General features: G+C 32.9%; 1 protein-coding gene across 3 annotated transcripts in view; it reads right to left on the bottom strand.

Annotated features, from left to right (window-relative positions):
• Positions 1-4,212: 4,212 nt before the first annotated feature.
• iPLA2-VIA (calcium-independent phospholipase A2 VIA) overlaps positions 4,213-22,038 on the bottom strand; it is a 36,977-nt gene continuing 19,151 nt past the window's right edge. For all 3 annotated transcript variants that reach the window (XM_023162968.2, XM_023162969.2, XM_023162970.2), the window contains exons 9-11: positions 19,988-20,336; positions 12,526-12,793; positions 4,213-6,547 (exon numbers count right to left, since the gene is read on the bottom strand). In XM_023162968.2, the coding sequence (XP_023018736.2) occupies positions 6,329-6,547; positions 12,526-12,793; positions 19,988-20,336 (836 nt within the window). In that variant the 3' untranslated portion in view covers positions 4,213-6,328. The remainder of the gene's footprint in view (positions 6,548-12,525; positions 12,794-19,987; positions 20,337-22,038) is intronic.

Here is a 22,038-nt window from a genome sequence, read left to right as displayed (position 1 = left end):
GATATCAAACGACATTTTACTGTGATCTTGTCAGAACAAATAACAGTTTGAAAGCACCAGTTTCAATACTTTGTAACAACTATAATTCTATATGTGCTATGTGCGATATTAATCACAGTTCTCAAAGTTTTATTATAAAATGTATTCTCACTAGAACCTTTTAACTGTGATCACTTTTTCTTTTCGCTTCTTGTGATATATTTCTATTTTTACTTATTTTTTTTTTAGTTGTAGCAATCTTTTTTTTTAACTAATTATACTGTTTTGCATATATTTTCGTCAACACCTTTGTACATTTCCTGTAATTGGGTGAATGCCTGTTGGAAATGAAGTGCTATCAATCGATCAATCAATAATATCTACAGAAAGTAGTGTGACTGAAATGTAGACATAATTTTGTTCGTTGAAAGTAAGACTATTTGAAAATTCTGACTAATGAACTCTCAATCGCCTAAAATCTATTGTGCTTCGACATAAAACCGCATAGCCGGCACCCGACTTACTTGACGCGCCAGATGCATTAACTGTACGTCACGTATTTTCAACTTCAATGAAATTGCTACTATAGAAATAATGTTTTCATTCAAATTGAAAAATACCAACCAGTTTCTATCAAAATTTCTGAATATCATGTATATAAATTGTTGGTATTCAAGGTGGAGTTTGAATTGGAGGATTTTCGTGAGGTTAAATGAATTGGTTTTTCATTACGATCTCTTGTATTAGTGAGTTTTATTTGAGTCTCGATGTTACTTTCATGGCTGTTAGTTTTATAAAGACCTCAAAATTTCATCAATGATTTTCCATTTTTTAACGGGAATTTTATTGTTCAACAATACCATGAGAGTAAACAGCATGATAAAACTACGAGTCCTACTGCTGGTTGCTCGATTGGTATTTCTCAAAAATAACAAAGTTTGAGTTTAAAAAGAATGAAAATTCATCTGAGAAAATTTTCAGGTTGAGTGATATTCCTAAAGATTATTTTCTGAAAATTCTCAGTTGAATAAGCTCTATTAGCGGAATAACGAGAAATTTCAGCAAGAACATTTGTTTGAAAGTACCTATAATGTTATAATATATGAACAGAATATTTCAATGACTAGAATCGTATTTGTCGCTAATAGCCAAACTACTTAACGCGTCTAGATGCATCACCAATATGTCGCGTATTTTTTTCTATTTCATTGAAATTTAGAATGAAGTTTTTATTCTGATTGAAAATGTCTCATAGTACGAAATAGTTTCGATTATAATGCCATTGAAATGATATATGAATATCAAAGTAGTAAATTCATAAGTCTTATTACCAGTAAAATTAATATAAATTATGGAAAAGAATCTATAATGTGTAATAGGGTTATTGATCGTTTATAATGAACTACCAACTACTTTAAAACTTTCTGAAAATAATTTCTTTAAAAACATCTGAATAAGAGAATACTTCTTTTTATTCAAATTATGGTATATATTTCGTGATTAGAAATAACTCGTCATCACATAATTAATTTTTATATTCAGTTAAGGTCCCTGTTATCAACATTTATGTTTCTTGAGGTCAACAAAGATTGATCAATACAGAAGCATAGATTGGCCACACTAGTTATTTTATTTTTCTTCAACTTATAATTGTATATCTTTGGCATTTTACTCAGAATAATGAATTAATTTATTCATTGGCAGACAAGCCACTATACAGTAAATATACAGTGCATTTCTTTAATGTCCCCCACCTTTTATTTATTGAACGGGTCAACTCAAAAAATTGAAATTTGGGATAATGACATTAATGCATTAATACTTGATTTTGAAGTGGGATTGAAAGATGAAACTTTCAAGATGGCGACTGGGCGCCATCTGGGAAAAAAATTAAATGGAAAGGGGGATCTTGTGACACATCTTTTTGAAGCTCCTGACGAATACTTCACAACCCTAGAATATAAAGTCAATATCTTTACCTACTACAAAATGGCGGAACATTTAACAATTTTCTGAAGACAAACAGAATAATATCGATATTTTTAAAAATATTCTTTTTTATCTGCCATATGGCAATTCCAACAACCCAATAAAGTTTGTTAAGTTATTTTTTGTTTATAATAACGTCAAAAAATATCACTACGACAATGAACATCATTTTTCAGTTACAATATTCTCATTTAGTTTTCGGTTTTACCGAAAGGGTTTTCAATGAACGTTTTCCGAATCGTCCTATCTGTAGAAAATATTTGAGGGAACTTGTATCCAAATTCACAACTACCGGTAGTGTACATCACAAAAAGCCCCCAGGTCATCCGTCCAATCCGGAAGAACAGCAAATAATTGGTGAGATGGTAGTAAATCCGGAATAGTCTACTTATTCTGTCGCGAATGTTTGAGGAGGTGTTTCCTTCTAATTTGTGGAGACTTTTGAAGAGGAATAGGTATCATCCGCACAAAATTTAAATGGTACACCAATTAACTGAATATGACCCTGATCGAAGAACAGAATTCTACGAAATCATGAGGGAAACCATTGCAATGCATCCTACCTATCTCCACATTATTTCTTTCAGTGACAAATGTACATTTTTTTAAACGGCAATGTTCACAGACAAAATTGCCATTATTGGAGTGACACCAACCCTCACGTTTTCCGGGAAACACATACCCAATATCCAGAAAAAATTAACGTTTGGGCAGGAGTATTGGGAAACCATACTGTATGACCTCTATTTATTCACCAAAATTTAACAGGGAACTTTATTTGAATATGCTGGAAACTACTGTTGACCCTCTCATCATTGAAGCGACTCCTAATGAATTCGAGATGGATATTGTATTCCAACAAGATGGAGCACCACCACATCACTTCAGACAAGTAAAAAACTATTTGGATACTACTTTTCCCGGTTGTTGGATTGGCCGTTGAGGTCCTACAGAATGGCCAGCCCGCTCGCCAGATTTGACACCTTTGGACTTTTTATGGGGCTATTTGAAGCAAAAGGAGTACGAAACTAAACCTGCTTCAATATTGGATATATGAAAGAGAATAATAAATATTTGTAGAGATATTGACGTTACTTTGTTCAAAAATGTTCGGCGTGAAATATCGGATAGGCTGTTCATATGTCATGAAGTTCAATGCAACCATTTCGAGCATCTTCTGAACTGACCTCAAGCTTATTACCTCATATTATGTAGTTGAATGTCAATATATTCAGGCAATTATTAAAAGTTCCGCCATTTTGTAGTAGTTGAAGATATGGACATTATATTCTAGGGTTGTGTAGCCTTTGTCAGGAGCTTCAAAAGATGTGTCACAAGACCCCCCCTCTGTCAATTTCACTTCAAAATAAAGTATTCATGCATTGATTTCATTATCCCAAATTTAAATTTTTTTAGTTGACCCGTTCAAAAAATAAAAGGGGAGAGGTTGACATTAAAGAAATGCACTGTATAGAGAGAGAGAATAATAAACTAAACAAAAAACTGGAACACCCAAAATACATGAATATCAATAAAGTAATCATAATAATCAGCAGATTCTTCTTAGTGGGGTAATATGTTTCACCTGAATTCTGAAATTGATTGATTAATCAAATCTATTGTTTGCCAGCCTGAGCATTCTATTAATTAATTAATTCAAGCCACAACCAGCACCATGGCGAAGAACCTTGAAAAATCCTGACACTATAATTCTCCTTGAATTCACATTCGAATTCTTCAGTTGCGTTGAACTTGGATAAATCATCATCATTTATGATTTTATGTAGAAGTCTTAAGTCAGTTATTGATCGCCGGTGCTCTGAAGTAGATAAATTCAAAAGCAGCAGAATATCAGAGTATTCATAAGCGGTCCTCTGATATCTAAGCTTAAATACACATGACCTCAGCAATGTGTGATCAACATGAATACCATCAAGTTAGGTTAGGTTGGATTATATATTACGACATCTGAATTCTAAGTTATAATTTCTGAGACGAGTGAGAATTATATGACGGATCTGATGAAATTTTCCAACCATAAATGTCATCTGCAGCCATTGCTGTCAACAGATCACCTTTCTTTTCTACCCCATTATTAGATATTCTAACCTATTACCTGTACAAAATGCTTTTTTATGCATACACCACCATATTTTTGATAAAGACGATAAAGTAAAACATTCCCAAGTTTTAGTAATAATACAACGAATTATATAAGTTCAGGTTAAAAATAATTATAAAAAACAGATTTAAAAAATATATTTTTGTAAAATGGACAACAATAATATTTAATTACAAAACAGCATTAACAAAATAAACAATAAAATTATTAATAAAATTGATCTAGAGATGAGAGCTCCACAAAAATATTTATGAGAATTCATATTCGATTGAAATATATTCTTAATAAAATTAATATTCAGTAATAGAATCAATTAAAGTCAGGACCCAAAAAGATTTTTTTTTATAATATAGATTCAATATTTGAAAGAAAAATGAAACCCCTCCCAAAAATAATTTCTAATCCTACCTGACACACATTTCAATTATAAATACCTAACTAAAAATAATTGTATATATTTTTTGTTGATCTCTCCAATGAAAATATCACAAGTGGTTAAACATGAGTTGGTGTAGAATATATTACCTGTCTCAGGATGGAATAAACATTGAACTAAATAATTATTTTCATCTAGATATGAAAATACATGTGATTAGAGGTATATATATTTCATTAGCTACTAGATAGATAAGTGAATCAATTCAATCTTCTGAATTTAAATTAATACTCCAGATCTCGATAAACATGTGAAAAGATAAACCCAATTTAAGATATTTTTTAAATGACAAAGTCTGTCAAATTCAAAACAAATTGACGTTGAAAGTGTTATGCACTGGCACTAATACAAAAATAAAATTAATATAGAGAATGTGTATGTTATACCAATGACATGAACTCTTGTTTCTGTTTAAATATGGTAGTTTCTTAGGACAGTTATCATCGATGGCATTGGAAACATAAAATCGTAATATATGGGTTAATAGGCGAATGAAGTAGGAAAAATATATCAATAGGTATATTACTTAATACCATCTGTGTCATGTTTCATACTGCAGCCTTGAAAACTATTAGTGACACTAACATGAATGAGATAGAAGTTGTATATATAGTACTAATATTTTTTGGAGAAGCCCTGGATACAACATACACTGGCAATTATGCCTAGGTATGTTGTAGTAAGAGAGCAAGTCTAACCCCATTTTGTGAAAAAAAATTGTTATATTTTTGTACATGCAATATTTGAAAAATTAAACTTGAAAATTTAAATTATACAAGGGTCACAAAAAGAATTAATTAACAGACATAAGAGACGAATGCAGAAACATAAAATTATTGTATTGCCATACATTCAAAGAAATTCAACTTACAATTGAAATGAAATGTTGGTCGGATTTCATTAAAATAATGCATGGTTGACTAAAAAGTGATAACTCGTATCTACCCATTTTCGGGAAATAGATGCAATCTTGGTAGTTATCGTTCATATGTCATTTTTAAATATGTTTAACAAAAACAAATCATTGCATAAAATAGCATCATTCATTCTCTTAATTTTAAAAACTGTATTTGTCTATCCTGTGAAATTGTTTATTGGATGTAATGAACGATATAATCTGAATATTACTGGAGTTTTTTCCCACCAAACCGACACATGTGAGGCAAAACTCAAAAGCCCTACAATCAATTGATGAATTAGTATTTGAATAACTTGTTCAATTCCTATTTTAAATTTTATTCCCGTTGAAAACACTTTTGTTTCATGGGATTATTGAAGGCCATTATTGTCATTATTATTATTAAGCTACTAGTCAAAACTTAAAATTAATGCTGCATTAAGATCAGTTATTTAAATAGTAGTTTTATCAACCCCTCTATTAATCTAGTCATTCTCGTGATAAAGAAACTTATAATTCTCTTATTTGAAAAAAATCTGTTTAAAATCTGTTGCACCCCTACGAACGACAACCCTCAGAAGTCGAAACTTGTGCGAGCTAAGGATTAACAAGGTCTTACCTTTTAACGTGTGATTCCTAACAACTTTGCTTTTTTTGTCAATTATTTGAAGAAAAAAATGTATTATTGAATATGACGACTATCTAAATTCAAAAAAGAATTACTAGGCTTCTCTAAACACCACTTCTGGTAACCCAAATATTACAAATAAGAAAGTATTGAATTGACACACAAAATAATTTTAACAAGTAAGTGCCCTTCACTGACCATATAATTTTCATTCATTAAAGCTACAGTTGAATTTTTTCTAACATCAAATATGGAATTGAAGCAACACTAATAGATTTAACCTCTATTCAAAATTGCTGCAAGCTCTCTCACATCGTTCACTTTTTCGTGCATGTAAGCTTTGGTTTCCCAAAGCATGCCAACAAGTTTCTCATCAGATTTTTCATCCATGGTAATATCCTCCGACAACTGTGGACAGAACCGGAAATATGGTACACCGATGGAAGAGCACCAAGCTCTAGCTCTATCTACTACTCTACCATCACTAGAAGTAGCCTGAAACACGTGTTTTCATGAATAATAAATTTGACGAATCAGTCAAATTATATGAGTAAGAAGCTTTTCCCAAAAAATACTGACTTGATCTGAAACCATCATTCACGAATAGGCACTCTTTTCGATCATTTTGGGTATATTCCAAACTTCTCAACGCCTGTTTCTTTTATTCGAAATATTTCTAAATGACACGAAATAATATGTAAGGTTTCTTTTTTTAATTATTCGCAGTAAATAACAGTCCATATAACAAATTATTGGTTTTTTATAACGTGTGAGGGTATATTTTTAAGGAGAGATTAATTTTTGGGAAAGAAACAAAATATGTGGGAAACTTCCAAAAAGAAAGGCAAGAAGCGATCAATTTCAAATATTAACTCTATACAAAGATGTGCAGATCATGCATAGTTTAAAAATGAAACAATTTCATGAAATGCAATATTTCACTAGCTTAATTCACCATTGCACGTTTTCCATTTAATCGCATGTTCATTTTGCTTCATTCTGGAAGTTTTCAGATACATTTCTCTCGATACCTTAATCTATCTATGAAGAAAACCTTGGCCTTGCTTTGAAATGTCTATTGAGTGATTTATACTACGTGATTACTAATGAGATCTTTGCCGTGGCATAGGCGATTTAGGACTGTCAACTTTTAGGAGCTGCAGCTAGTAAAGCCACATTGCATCACTTTTCTTGAAGTTGATCGATACTTTTCTTTGTCAAACTTTATCTTTTCCCGGCCACTGGCCAGTTATAACTTGATTCTGGCGAATTTATGGAGTCCCCAATTCTTCCTTCAGATCATTTAAGTGCTCTATAGGTGACATCTCGTCAAATATCTTTATCAAATGCTATGCCGAATATCAGGGAGAAACATACAAAGACAGTCATTGATGTTACAATCACAGCTGTCAACTTTCTATCGAATTGAAAGTAAAATTCTAATAACCAGCAGATCCATAATCTTCTTAAGAGCATTGTATTCACGGATGAGGTCTTGGTCCCAGTGCAATCTATCACAACCGTTCGGTATTTATTACTAGATGAAGCTCCATCAAAGACCAGGGTTTTTCGATGGTATGGCGAATTCAATCGTGGTCGTGGTTCACTCCAAGACGAATTTCGTGAAAATCGTCCAAAATCAGTTGTTGTTCCGAAAACCACTGATAATGTGCGCGAACTGATATTGCAAGATCGTCATGTGACCTATCGTGAGATTGAGACAATCTTAGGCATTAGTGGGACCAGCATACATTCAATATTGCTAAACATTTGACTGTCAAAAAAATTTGTTACGGTTGGATCCCAGACAATTTGTCAATCGCTCAAAAAAGGAATTTCACTAGTTCGGACTTCCATTGTCTACTATATAAAATTATTTGAAATCCCTGAAACAACTAATAAAGAAGAATTAAAAATGAATAGCTGAAAACAACAATTATATTAAGCAAAAAACCTGAAATGAAATAATAGTGAAATAAAATAGAACAATTGAACAAAAAATTAATAAAAATAAAGAAATAAAAAAGAAAATTAAAATAAAAAGTTGAGAGATTTCAAGCCACGTTAGTTCACGACGTTTCGATTGTTAGTAGATAGATATATATTTATTTTCTCCTTCATTGCCACTATTACATGGATTAGGTAAGTCAGAATACATAAAATGAAATGTAGAATGTAAAAGGTATATATACTAAACACATCTTCCATAGACATGGATTGTGAACGTCAACTAGGATATAAACCAAGGTAAGCTTATGGAAATTACATAAAATATGAATTGTGTACAATTAAATAGCATACAACAGATACAAACTTAGTATACTGGAAATAAAATCCATGTATATACTAATACACTATGTACACCGATACACTATTTGTGTGTTAGTATACACAGATGTGAGTTATGTATAACTGAAAATCGCAATTAAGGTACAGGTCCAGATAACATTACAATATACCAACTGACCTTACACAAAACTAGAATGTAATTATACCCACTAATTATGCTAACAAGGTTTATTTATTGGTTATGTACTACTATTTATAGTTTTTAAATAATTTTCAAATTCTTGTATATTGTAGAAGCAACCTTTGTTCATAATCTATCTCAGTTCTTTTTTGAAGATTATTACGGACGAACATTTGATATTTTGAGGAAGCAAGTTGAAATAAGAACATCCTCTGTAGATTCCAGTTTTTTTAAAGAATGCTTGATTAACCCTGCCCAGTCGCAAATTTTTAGAATTTCTAGTGGCATACTTTGAAATATCTCCGACTTTCTCAAAGTAATTGATGTTTGTTTTGACATACATTAAGATTTTCATGAGATATATACTAGTTAAAGTAGGGATTTTGTTCCGTATGAAAGTATCTCGGTATGATTCATCAATCGTCTTCGGGTGATTTTTATTTTCTTCTTCATTTCTTTATTTTTCTTAATTTTTTGTTCAATTGTTCTATTTTTACTTGTATTTTATTTCACTATTATTTCATTTCAGGTTTTTTTGCTTAATATAATTGTTATTTTCAGCTGTTCATTTTTAATTCTTCTTTTTTAGTTGTTTCAGGGATTTCAAATCATTTTATATAGTAGACAATGGAAGTCCAAACTAGTGAAATTCATCATGAAACATTGTCAATCACCTTCAAACAAAGCTCAAAAAAGGCTTATGTTGATTGGTCGAAGGAAATGCTCAAAAAATACGATCGCGGTGCTTCGAAACACGTCTATGACATCGAGACAGGTGATGAATCGTAGATTTACAAGTATGAGCCCGAAAGTAAACAGCAGTATGGGTGTTTCAAGCTGAGCCAAATCTAACAAAAGTTGTTTGCGCACAAACACTTCCAAGCAAATGGTCGCCTGTTTTTTCGGAAAAACTGGATATGTCTCAACTGTACCACCAGAACAACGCAGAACAGTCAATTCTGAGTGGTACACAACCATTTGTTTGCCAGTTGTCTTCCGAGAAATCAGGAAAACCAACCAAAGAAGATGTATTACTCTTCACCATGACAATGCAAGCTCTCAAACATCGGCTCAAATAACTGCATTTTTGAGCACTCAAAACATCGATTTGACGAGTCATCCGCCGTAGAGTCCTGACTTGGCACCGAATGACTTCTTTTTATTCCCACACGTAAAAAACAAACTGAGAGGTCTACATTTTTCGACACCTGAAGAAGCGGTTGCTGCATTCAGAATGCATGTTTTGGAGATACCTCAGAGTGGCAAAAATGCTTCAACAATTGGTTCTGAGGCATGCAAAAGTGTATAGATCTTTATGGGGAATATTCTGAAAAACAATGATTAATACTTGTTTTTGTTCTCTAATCCCGAAATATAAAAGGCAACCCTCGTACACCAAAGGTTCCAAAAGTTTCATCACAAGTAAATTGTCGTCTATTTAGTAATTTTCAATTTGACAAAGATGAATATCAAAAGAATTAACCCAGATATACCGATTGTCCTTAAATAAGGACACCTGTTACAGCCACCATTTTATTTTCATAGTTTCGGTTGTTTAAATGAGATGGCGCTTGGTATTGCTTCGCAGAAGATGTGATTGAAGGTTTATAAGTTATTAGAATTGCGCGTGTGTTGTTGTGCTGTGCGTTTCGTAGTTTTAAAAAGTATCGTCATAAAAAAATGGATTATCCCATTGACCTTCGACTAACGGGGTAAGTATTTTTCAATCCTATAAGTAGATTTTTGAAGTTTTATAGATAAAATCTTTAGAAAACAGATATATATATATATATATATATATATATATATATATATATATATATATATGTACTATACTTTTTATTTGAGGTTATGATTGTACAAGGAGGCTAGTATGCTTTTTCTAGCACTGTGCTTTTTTAAGGACAATCGGCATATCACCATGCAAATAATGAATTTTTGGTTTCGGCGGCTTGACGCTACACGAGTTACTAGAAAGCTTGGAGGAAGACGAAACATCCAGTAGAAATGACATACAAATTGCCCTTATGCCACCTACCAACTGTTGCAATGATTTAATAGATGAAGACTCGGGGGATGAGGAATTTATGACTGTAAGTAACTTACCTGGTACCCAACTAAGAGCGGAAGCTGAATTGGTTCAAAATGAGGAAAATGAAGAAGATGCAGATTTATGGGATGAAGAAGACAACATCTCGTTTAGCCTTTCACAAACATCTTCTAGTAAAAAATATGTATGGGAAAAAAAGGATCTGCAACCATCTGCAATAGAGTGGCAACCAATGCAAAAGGCAAATGCAAATTTTTATCCAACTCAACTATTTTATCAAATGTTTGATGAAGATATCATAAATATGTTTGTAACCTATAGCAATATGTATGCTGCAAAGAAAAATAAACCCGGAAATATAACACACTCTGAAATGAAAGCATTTTTTGGAGTATTGTTGCTAAGTGGATATGTGCCTCTTCCAAGGAGGCGTATGTTTTGGGAAAAAAGTGGCGATACAAGAAACGAAGTAGTAGCAAAGGCATTAGCTTGAGATAGGTTTGAGTTTATCATGTCAAATCTTCATTGCTGCGATAATGACAATTTGGATATAAATGACAGGTTCGCCAAAGTTAGGCCATTTTTTGATAGACTGAATCAAAATTTCCAAAGATTCGCACATTATTCTGAGGTTCACAATGTGGATGAATCCATGGTTCCCTATTTTGGGAAATATGGATGTAAGCAATTCATCAAGAATAAACCAATTCGCTATGGTTACAAGGTTTGGATGGATGCCACAAGTAGCGGCTACAGTGTGTGGATTGAGCCTTATCAAGGAGCCAAAACAAAGCTAAAAGAATGATACAAATCGTTTGGTTTAGGTCCATCAGTTATTCTAGAATATGCCGACATACTCAAGGTGCTTGGAAGTTTTCCCTACCATATATTTTTTGATAATTTTTTTACAACGGTCCCACTCTTGGATCAACTGCAAAAGGACAATGTAAGAGCTACAGGAACTATCCGGGAAAACAGGATGTCAAAGTGTCCAATATTATCAAAAAACGAAATAAAGAAAAAGAAGAGAGGAGAATATGATTTTAGATCTACTCAACAAAGTAGTTATTGTCAAATGGCATGATAACAATGCAGTAAATGTTGCTTCCAATACTTTATCGGTGGAGCCATTACACCAAGTATCACGGTTTTCCCAAAAAGATAAGAAAAGGATCACTGTAGATCAGCCACACCCGTTATATATTTACAATAAGTTCATGGGAGGAGTAGATCGTTGCGACCAGAATGTAAGCCTCTACAAAACGTCAGTAAGAGGTAAAAAATGGTATTTTTGCCTAATTGCGTATGGTCTAGACATTTGCGAACAGAACGCATGGCAACTCCATAGACTACAAGGAGGTTCACGTGACAATCTATTGACTAGACGACAAATTACTTTGACGCTCTTGGAAACCAATCGATGTGCGAAAAAAAGGGGAAGACCTTTCACGTTAGAGAACGTTGAATCAAGATTAGATCACCAAGATCACTTTCTTGTATCCCAACCCAAACAGACTCGATGTCGTGAATGTCACAAAAAAGTTCAGAAAAGATGTGAAAAATGTGACGTGGCTTTGCATATGGAGTGTTTTGTCAGCTATCATAGGTCTGAAAATTAGTTTGCTAATCAGTTACTTTAGAACTAGTATTTAGGTTTCTTATATAACACTACTACCTATATGCCGATTGTCCTTTTTTTAAGGACACCCTAAAAGACAGAGTGTAAATACTAAAAAATAAACGAAATGTGTTTTTTTGACTTAAGGAAGGTAAATTGTTAACATTAAAGCAGTAATGTTGAAAAAAACAAAAAAAATAATTCAGGCATATCTGGGTTAAATAATGTCTAACACTATAATCAGCTAGGAAAGTGCAAACTGTCATTTCTTGACACACTTTCAGTTTGAGTAATAAAGACAGTATAACCACGTTATAAATTATAAACAAACATACCTGATCGACAAGCAACGTGCCCAAAAAAGAGATTCCTATAACAAGTTTGGCACTGTCCCATATACTTTCTGGTCGAAAAACATCTATTTCCTTGATCTGTGTTACAGGAATGAGACCTGTTCCCAAACTAACAACAACACTCACAGGAGCAGCTTCGTCGAGCCTATATTTTGCTTTCAAGGCCAAAGTGTGTTCGTGAATTTCTGTAAGTGCATCCATTGTAGGGTTGTTAGCAATAAGACCACCATCTAAATATCTTCCAAACGCTCTTCAAAGAGAAAAAAACAATAAATTCATGCCCATTTTCGCTTCATATGGTTACTTATTGTGATATATTCACTAGTTTGTCTAATTTCAACAATAACTCGCATACAGGAGTATAAAAACCCCGAATGCGATTCGAGGACATATTGCTGGCATTCAGAAATAAATGTTCAAAAAAAGCGGTCGCCGTTTTATTTCCACAACCTGGGTATATTACACTTATGAAATTGTGGTCAATATTGCTCAGTTGGTATAGAAATCCAGAGAAAAGCGTCAAACTAATTTCGAGAGATACTATTCAACCAAAAAAATGAGATTCCAAAACTTTAACAAATTAGGAAAGTGACCATGGTAAATCACAATAATCCATTCACAAACACCAGAAGGAATTCCAAAAAACATTAGATATTTGTGACAAAGACAGAAACGAGTGTGGGTTGCCTTCTATTATGAATGTTTCCATTACAATAAGGGACTAGTGGCCTTGAAGAGGAAAACACTCTGTTAAAAGAATTTATAAAAAACAAAGATACAACTAATTCATAACTACTTGAAGATAAATTGAGTGATGTTACATACCAAAAATGTAAAAGGAATGAAGTTATCAAGAAGAGTAATAATATAATAAAAAAAAATAGTTCATTGCCAAAGACATGCGGTAATCATATACAGTTTCTAATAATATTCCAGCTAATTATCCAACTACTCAACATAATTTGTTAATTGAACAAAAGTATTGCAGATGAAAATTAATGGATATTTGATCTTACTTAAAAAAACTTCTTTACTACGAAATAAGAGGCAAAAAAGATGATCTGATCCAATCTTCATTATCTGAAAGAATGCAGAGGTACCCAAGGGATCTATCCTGAGGCCTCTTCTATATATACTATACAGGCTGATTCACGGTGGATGGCACATTAGACGTTTCTGGTGAACCAGACAACGGATCACTTTGAAAATTTAATGGAGGGCATATTCTGACATTCTCTAGCCAACTAAAATATTTTCGACAATGCGGTGTTGCCGCTTCTATTAGAAAGCAGTAGCAACTTTGATTTTTCAAATGGAACACTCTGTATATAATATTATTTTTGGAATCTCCAACAATTGCCCGACAACTTTTCTTGATATTTCCCTATACCTATCTGTTACCGTTTTCGAAATAAAAATTAATTTCAATTTTTTTCTTCGAAAATCATGATTTCTAAAAATGCCAATATCTTTTAGTTAAGAAGTACTATGATATCGAAATTTGGTTTGGAGTTAGGTGATACTTGGACACTTCCCACACGTCAGCCTAATCTCCGTTACTTCAATACAGGGTGGTAAAAAAATACAGTTTTTTCGTTTGCTTGAAAAAGTTGCTGAAATTTGATTATTTTAAATGGAACACCCTGTATATTATTGAAAATTCGGAAAGCTGCTGAAATTTGCTTTCTTTCTATGTATATCATACCTATACCTAACTAGTCAATTTTCGGACTTATGAACATTTATTTGTGAAAATGTCCCTTCAGAATGGTATTTCCATTCGGTATTTGGTAAGCAGGCCATGATTACTATTTGACAGTAGCGTTGTGACATTCTCCTAATAATATCGACATTTTCGTCACTTCAGAAGTTGCAAATACCTTCAAAACGATGGAACAAAACTATTCAAACGAAGTTCTTATGAATTTGTTTATTATTTTTGGACAGTGTGACAAAATTATCAGCAGAACATGTAGAAAGTTCAATGAAATGTATCCGAATCTACCGCCAATGAACCTCAAGAAATTTATACGAATTCAGAACAATTTCAATATGTTTGGATAAACTTTAAAAAAGCACCAAGAAACTTGAAATTGCAAATATTGATATGAATAATTATAAAAAAGTAAAACAATCATGTGGAATATTTCAAAATATGTTCGAATCGCTGGCCGTTCACTTCCAAGCACTTTAAAATGCGGGTGTTGACTGCTTTCGTGGTGGCAGATCTGATTTCATTGGGATCCAAATCTTCAAATGTTTGGGCAATCCTTTCTAACAATTCATCTCTCGAACGCACGGGTATTTTGTAAACTTTTTCTTTAAACATTCCCCACAAATAAAAATCTAATGGATTAAGATCGGGAGATCTCGCTGGCCAGTTCCATGGTCCCAAGCGCCTCATCCACCGATCGTCAAATAGTCTATCCAGTTCTGCGCTCACTTCTCTTGTGCAATGTGCAGGAGCTCCGTCTAGTTGGTACCAACAGTTTCGATAATCTTCGAGTGGCAGATTATCCACGAAACTGTCTACAGTATTCTCCAAAATATTCAGGTAGCTTCTGGATGTTAATGACTCCTCGTATATCACGTACCTCAATTTGTTGTCCATCAACATGCAGAAGACATTAAAACTAAATTTTTCTTGAAATCCGGCTTCTTTTGTAACGTGAGGATTTTCACTGGACCAATAATGACGATTTTTTCTATTGAAAATCCCTTCTCTCGAAAATTTCGATTCATCAGTCCAAATAATTTTATTTAAAAAAAGTGGATCTTCTTGAATGCGTGTCAACAACATTTCACAAAATTCTACTCTCTGTTGAGGATCTTGAGGCTTCATTGCTTGAATTTTGGTGAATTTATAATCATGCATTTTATGTCTTCCCAAGATTCTTTGAACCGATGAATATTTTATACCCAAATCTTCTTCAGCACTTCTTATCGATGACTCGGGAAATGCGTGAAAATATGCTAAGACATTAATCTGGTTGTCTTCGAAAGTTACGGGTTGAGGCAAGTTTCTTGGTGCTTTTAAAGTTGATCCAAATGCATTGAAATTGTTCTGAATTCGTATAAATTTCTTGAGGTTCATTGGCGGTAGATTCGGATACATTTCATTGAACTTTCTACATGTTCTGCTAATAATTTTGTCACACTGTCCAAAAATAATAAACAAATTCATAAGAACTTCGTTTGAATAGTTTTGTTCCATCGTTTTGAAGGTATTTGCAACTTCTGAAGTGACGAAAATGTCGATATTATTAGGAGAATGTCACAACGCTACTGTCAAATAGTAATCATGGCCTGCTTACCAAATACCGAATGGAAATACCATTCTGAAGGGACATTTTCACAAATAAATGTTCATAAGTCCGAAACTTGACTAGTTAGGTATAGGTATGATATACATAGAAAGAAAGCAAATTTCAGCAGCTTTCCGAATTTTCAATAATATACAGGGTGTTCCATTTAAAATAATCAAATTTCAGCAACTTTTTCAAGCAAACGAAAAAACTGTATTTTTTTACCACCCTGTATTGAAGTAACGGAGATTAGGCTGACGTGTGGGAAGTGTCCAAGTATCACCTAACTCCAAACCAAATTTCGATATCATAGTACTTCTTAACTAAAAGATATTGGCATTTTTAGAAGTCATGATTTTCGAAGAAAAAAATTGAAATTAATTTTTATTTCGAAAACGGTAACAGATAGGTATAGGGAAATATCAAGATAAGTTGTCGGGCAATTGTTGAAGATTCCAAAAATAATATTATATACAGAGTGTTCCATTTGAAAATTCAAAGTTGCTACTGCTTTCTAATAGAAGCGGCAACACCGCATTGTCGAAAATATTTTAGTTGGCTAGAGAATGTCCGAATATGCCCTCCATTAAATTTTTAAAGTGATCCGTTGTCTGGTTCACCAGAAACGTCTAATGTGCCATCCACCGTGAATCAGCCTGTATGTCAATGAACTTCCACATTATATGAGTGCTTTCAATACCATCACTTCAGTATGCCGATGACACCATGTTTTATGAGAGTCACCCTGACCATGAATACTCTAAATAACAAACCTAATACGCAATAAAAAAAAAATCATTTTTGCATCTATTAATTTGTGTCTTGACGCGAAAAAACTGACACACTCACTTTTTGAAAGCTGAAAGACTGTCAAAAGTCCCTCAAGTTTTTAGGTGTTATTCTGTATATAAAGCTCCATTGAAAAGACCAGATCGAAAATCTTTCTTGCAAGCTATCCTCTATTTTTTATCTGCTTCGAAGAACTACCGAACTTTTTCCTTTTTACATTTCTAGAGCAGTATACACAGGGGTATTTCAGTTTAATAGGTCTTATGGATAACTTTTTTGGGGACATTCAACTGATTAGGAGAGGATATATATCCTTCTAAAGACAGCCCTTAACATTTTGGGGAAAATAAAATAGACTGATAGCTTTATACATATTCTAATGCAACCCTGAATATAGGACCAAAAATTGCAACAACCTTATTATGCCAGATCATCGCCTGGCAATCATTCATAAAATTTTCGTTGGAAGAGAATAGATTTCTAATTTGAATTGAAGGGGTTATATTTTTAGGAGTGATTAATTTTTTGGGAAAGAAAGTTTTTGGCTTTCTACTACTCCATCTAATACAAAAAAAAGGGATGAGAGAATCTTCCAAAGAAAGGAAGGAAGTAATCAATTTGATCTACATGATCTACACATTCATGTATAGATTCAAATTGATTACTTCCTTCCTTTCTTTGGAAGATTCTCTCATCCCTTTTTTTTGTATCAGATGGAGTAGTAGAAAGCCAAACACTTTCTTTCCCAAAAGATTTCTAATGATATGATAAAATATTATGAAAACGTTGGTATACAATATGAGTTCACTATAAGGTATAGTCCACAATAAAACGGTATAGCAAAACGAATGAACAGAAAAATCATAAAGAAGGCAAGGTGCATAATATCTAGTTCAAGTCTTGGTAAAACATTATGGAATGAAGCGGTGCATTGTGCAGTTAATCTCATCACTCATAGACCTACAAAGTCTTTGGTAGATAAAGTTCCAATGGTTGTATTAGCAGGGGAGCCCACGATGCAAAATGGGGATTTTCTCGAGCGTCATTGAGACATATTAGGTTGCAAAGCTTAGATGATAAAAAGAAAAAAATGTTATATAATATATATCTTTTCATCGGTGGGGGAAGCGGCTATAGATTTTTAAATATGTAAAAAAAATACTGTTGCATGGACATACTCGAGCGCGTCAGATATTGATAGCATCAATGTCCTACGTATTTTTAATAACGTTGGTATGTTAATCTGATCGTTTGCATGATGTGGGTGGTTGTACATAAGTAAGGGTCAAAAGTGAAAAGAAAAAAAATTTAATCGAGCGTGTCAGATTTTCTAAGGGGGTGTTAAGTGCAACAAAAAAAGCCCTCATTCAATAATCTGACGCAAACTCGCGGCCATTATTATAATGTGCAAAAATATTCGCCATTTTGAAATACTCAAGCGCGTCAGATTAAGATATATATGGTTCATCTTTATGTTTTAGACGTGATGTCTCATAATCTGACGATTATCTAAAAGGATTCGCCTAATCTGACAAAAACAATATTTTTTTAAATTCATTGAATTTAATTATTTGAAAAGCTCAGGAAATAGCATGCAAATAAATAAGGGTATGTTTTTTAAGTGGAATACTTGTATTTATGAGAAAATAATTTTAAAAAAATGCTCAAAAATGTCCTCATAAGACGAAACTGCAGTAACGTTAGTTACATATAAAAGTGGTAAAAAACATAGAAAGTTTCATTTCTCATTTCCTACCACGTAGTAACTGCTACATCCATCAATTAATTGATTAATTAATCTTCATCTTCATCACGAACGAGTCTCTGTGATCAGCTGTGATGGCGTCATAGCAACAGAATTTAGAGTGGGGCGGAGTGAGAGAGTAATAGATAGAGAAAAAGTGAATAGAGAATAGAGGAATAGAAACTCGGAGCGGGAAATGTAGGTATCACACAGCTGCACGCATTAAACTTTATCGACGAATTTTTGTTATTTCGGCTTGCGGAAATCGTCAGATTATATATTTTTTATTATCCTTGAATTATTTCATTGAAAATAAAAAAAATTAGCAACGCTCGAGAATGTCGAAATAACGTTATTTTTTTACAACTTTGCTGCCCTCCCCTTTCTTTACGTCACTCTCAAATTGTCAGATTACTGGAATATCACTTTTTAGCAGGTTATCAACTCACCCTACCTTAATCTGACGCGCTCGAGAATGTCAGATGATCAATTTTTTTTACTAATCTGATCCTTTATCCCTCACAGGCGGCATTTTATATGGGGCTCATATTTGGTGGAGGTACTTAACCGGGCACAAGGTATCCCCCTGTATATTAATCTGCCGCGCTTTAGTAAATCCCGAAATCCTCGCTTGGGCTCCCCTATTATATAGTAAGGAAGAAAACCAGAACCTAAGAGTTTTCAGAATTTATATATACCACGGATCTTTTAGATATCCAGTCCAATTTTCAATAGAAAATTTGTTGTTTCATTCAATATTTCATTTAGGCAGTAAAATACATAATAATCTTCTAGATAAACTAAAAATAAATCAAAAAACAAAATTCAAATTGAGTCAAAAAACTTTCTGCTTTCTTTCTCTAACTGAAATTCTGATCTTCATACTACATTTTTTTTAATAACTATTATAATTCAATTATAAATCAATGAATATGGTTCTAATATGAAGACAAAGGCAATTTGTTGTTACATTCATTCAATAACAAACGAATCAAAAATTTCGAGCATAAATTTCAAAGAAATCAATAATATTCAAAATCATAACACCAGACACGCAACATTTTTGTAAGTCATACATTTTAAATGTAATTTTGGACAGAAATCGATTCATCATGAAGGAATTTTAATTAATAACACAATTCCTGAAAAAATAAAGAAGTTACAACTGCCCCAAAATTGAAAAATATTCAATTAATTGAGTTCAAGTATGGATTTTTTCTTAAAGCCAGAATTTCACTTTGGACTGTCTGGTAATATTAATTGTTTCATTTGTGTTTTCTTGTTCAATATTTCTTGATTTTGTTAAATTTTTATTATCAGTTCGTAATTCCTATTCATAAATATACAAAATTTCTGGGAATGATGAAGACAATACAATATTAAGAACACATCTTTTGAAAAGCCTATTCTCTCATCAGAAAAAAAAATGCTGACTCTCGATGCGTATTTCGCAGCATCATCATGTTCAATCTCCTGATGATGCCAACTTGATTAGCGAAACGCACGTCGAGACAACTTTTATGTTCTGGTGAGGGAAAAGGGTTTTCAATAGATTAATTTCACGCGACAGGTTCCAAATTCTATTTATCAACTTGAGAATGCATACCTAAAGTAGGTTGGAGCTGCTCCTGTGGCCCTCCCCACCTCCCAAACGAATTGTTCCTCAGGAGGGGGTGGCAACTCATAGGGAGAGTCATGAGTCACTCCCATAATATCGCTGGGACTGGTATATGATCTGAATAAATGCAGTTCAACGGGTTTTCGATCAGCCAGAACACCAGTGATCATAACACGGGGGTGTTTGATGTCAGACATGACAGTGTCTGTGCCGAACGTATCTTTCAAGATATTTTCCAGATTTTCACTGCTGTAGGGTCGACTACCATTAAAAGCATGTTCCTTCATGCAGAAGTAAAGGCAGAGACATTCCTTCATAGTTTTTCCCGAAGCGATGGCTACGACAAAAGCTGGTAAGAGTAATTGAATCGAAATACAAATGTTAAAACTAGTAACAGTACATGTAATGAATATAAATTGAAGTTTACGAGTGTTTAAACATACAGGACAGCTTGATCACTGCCACTGATAACTTTACTATTGTGTGCGTTACACCAAAATTACATAAAAAGTTTGAGGTTAAGAAGTGAAGTTATCACTAAATGCTTCATTTATAAGTCTCAGAGATGAATGTATTAGACTTTTTTCAATGATTAAACAATATACAAGGTACTGAGTAGAAGCATGGTATATCAAAGTTAAGTTTTTTCTTGATATATTGCTTTTCATGTCGAGATTTCATTAGAAATGTACTTTCATTGAATATATAGTTATAAAAGTATATACCAAGCAGTTTAGGGGTTTGATATAGGTTGCTATATGGGTTGATATACGTTGCATCCGGGTATTTCTGGATGATATAGAATGCTGTATGGGGTGATATAAGATGCTGTAGTAGTAGTAGTAGTAGACTTTATTTTAGGAATCCTAATATATAGTTATGCATATATGAATAATTTATATACGTATATAATTTTACAGTACATCATGTATTATAATTTGATATATTCCAATAACAACTTTTTGAATACTTTTAAGGAATTTACATGTTTTATTTCATCAGGTAACTTATTGAAACTATCTAGACAATGAATTCATTCCACTCTTATAGTTTGTTCGGGATCTATAAAATGTATTACATGTTTTTGTGTTATATGAATGAATGTCACTATTTCGAACTAAATATCTGCTAAGATAGGCTGGTTGTATCCCACTCGTCATTTTGAAAATAAATCATGCTCAAATAATACAGTCTTTTATGTACACTGTAGAGTATTCAACATAGATTCAATAGGAGTATACTGGTTGCATCTCAAAATGATTCTCATACCTCGATTTTGTAGTTTCTGCAACTGTCCCATTTGATTTTGGTTGAATAGATACATCAGTGTGGCACAGTAGTCAAAGTGTGGCCTTATTATGCAGTTGTAACATGTTAGTCTAGCAAAGGTTGATAAAGATTTTGAAATTCTAAGCATGCTTATTCAAATTTAATTGATGGTCTATAATGAATCCTAGGTACCTAATTTCATTTACAATTGTGAGTTGATTATTGAATATACTGATATTAATGTCGTTAATATCAATCTTTCATTGATTCGAATTTGTTGTAATAATCATTGCCTCAGATTCAATGATATTCAATTTGAGTTTATTCAGTTGTAGATATGATTCAATGTTCTTTTGATATTTTGTACAGCTTCTTTTAAATCACAGTTTTCCATATTTACAAGAGTATCATCAGCAAATAAATTAATATGGTGTGAACCAGGTTCATAGTTGATATCATTTATATAAATAATGAATAGCAGTGGTCCCAAAACACTGCCTTGTGGTACACCTATGTCATTTATAATTTGATCTGACATTACATCACAAATTTTAGTCCTTTGACTTCTTTGCTCAAGATAACTATCTAACCAGTTTTCCTATTGTTTCAAAGGCACGCTTGAATTCTAGAAATATAGCAACAATATATTCTTATCAATACTTTTTTTCCACTCTGTGACTGATAGTTGTAACGCTGTTTCGCATGAGTGATTCTTACGAAAACCAGACTGTATGGGGTGATAGAGGTTGCATCCAGAAATTTATGGGTGA

Source organism: Leptinotarsa decemlineata, unplaced genomic scaffold, assembly GCF_025532065.1.
Source record: "Leptinotarsa decemlineata unplaced genomic scaffold, Ldec_3_MD MMD2_tig00000251_RagTag_RagTag, whole genome shotgun sequence".
Lineage (NCBI taxonomy): Eukaryota > Metazoa > Arthropoda > Insecta > Coleoptera > Chrysomelidae > Leptinotarsa > Leptinotarsa decemlineata.
The sequence above is the reverse complement of the archived record's forward strand: the minus strand, read 5'-3'. Positions and strand labels throughout refer to the sequence as shown.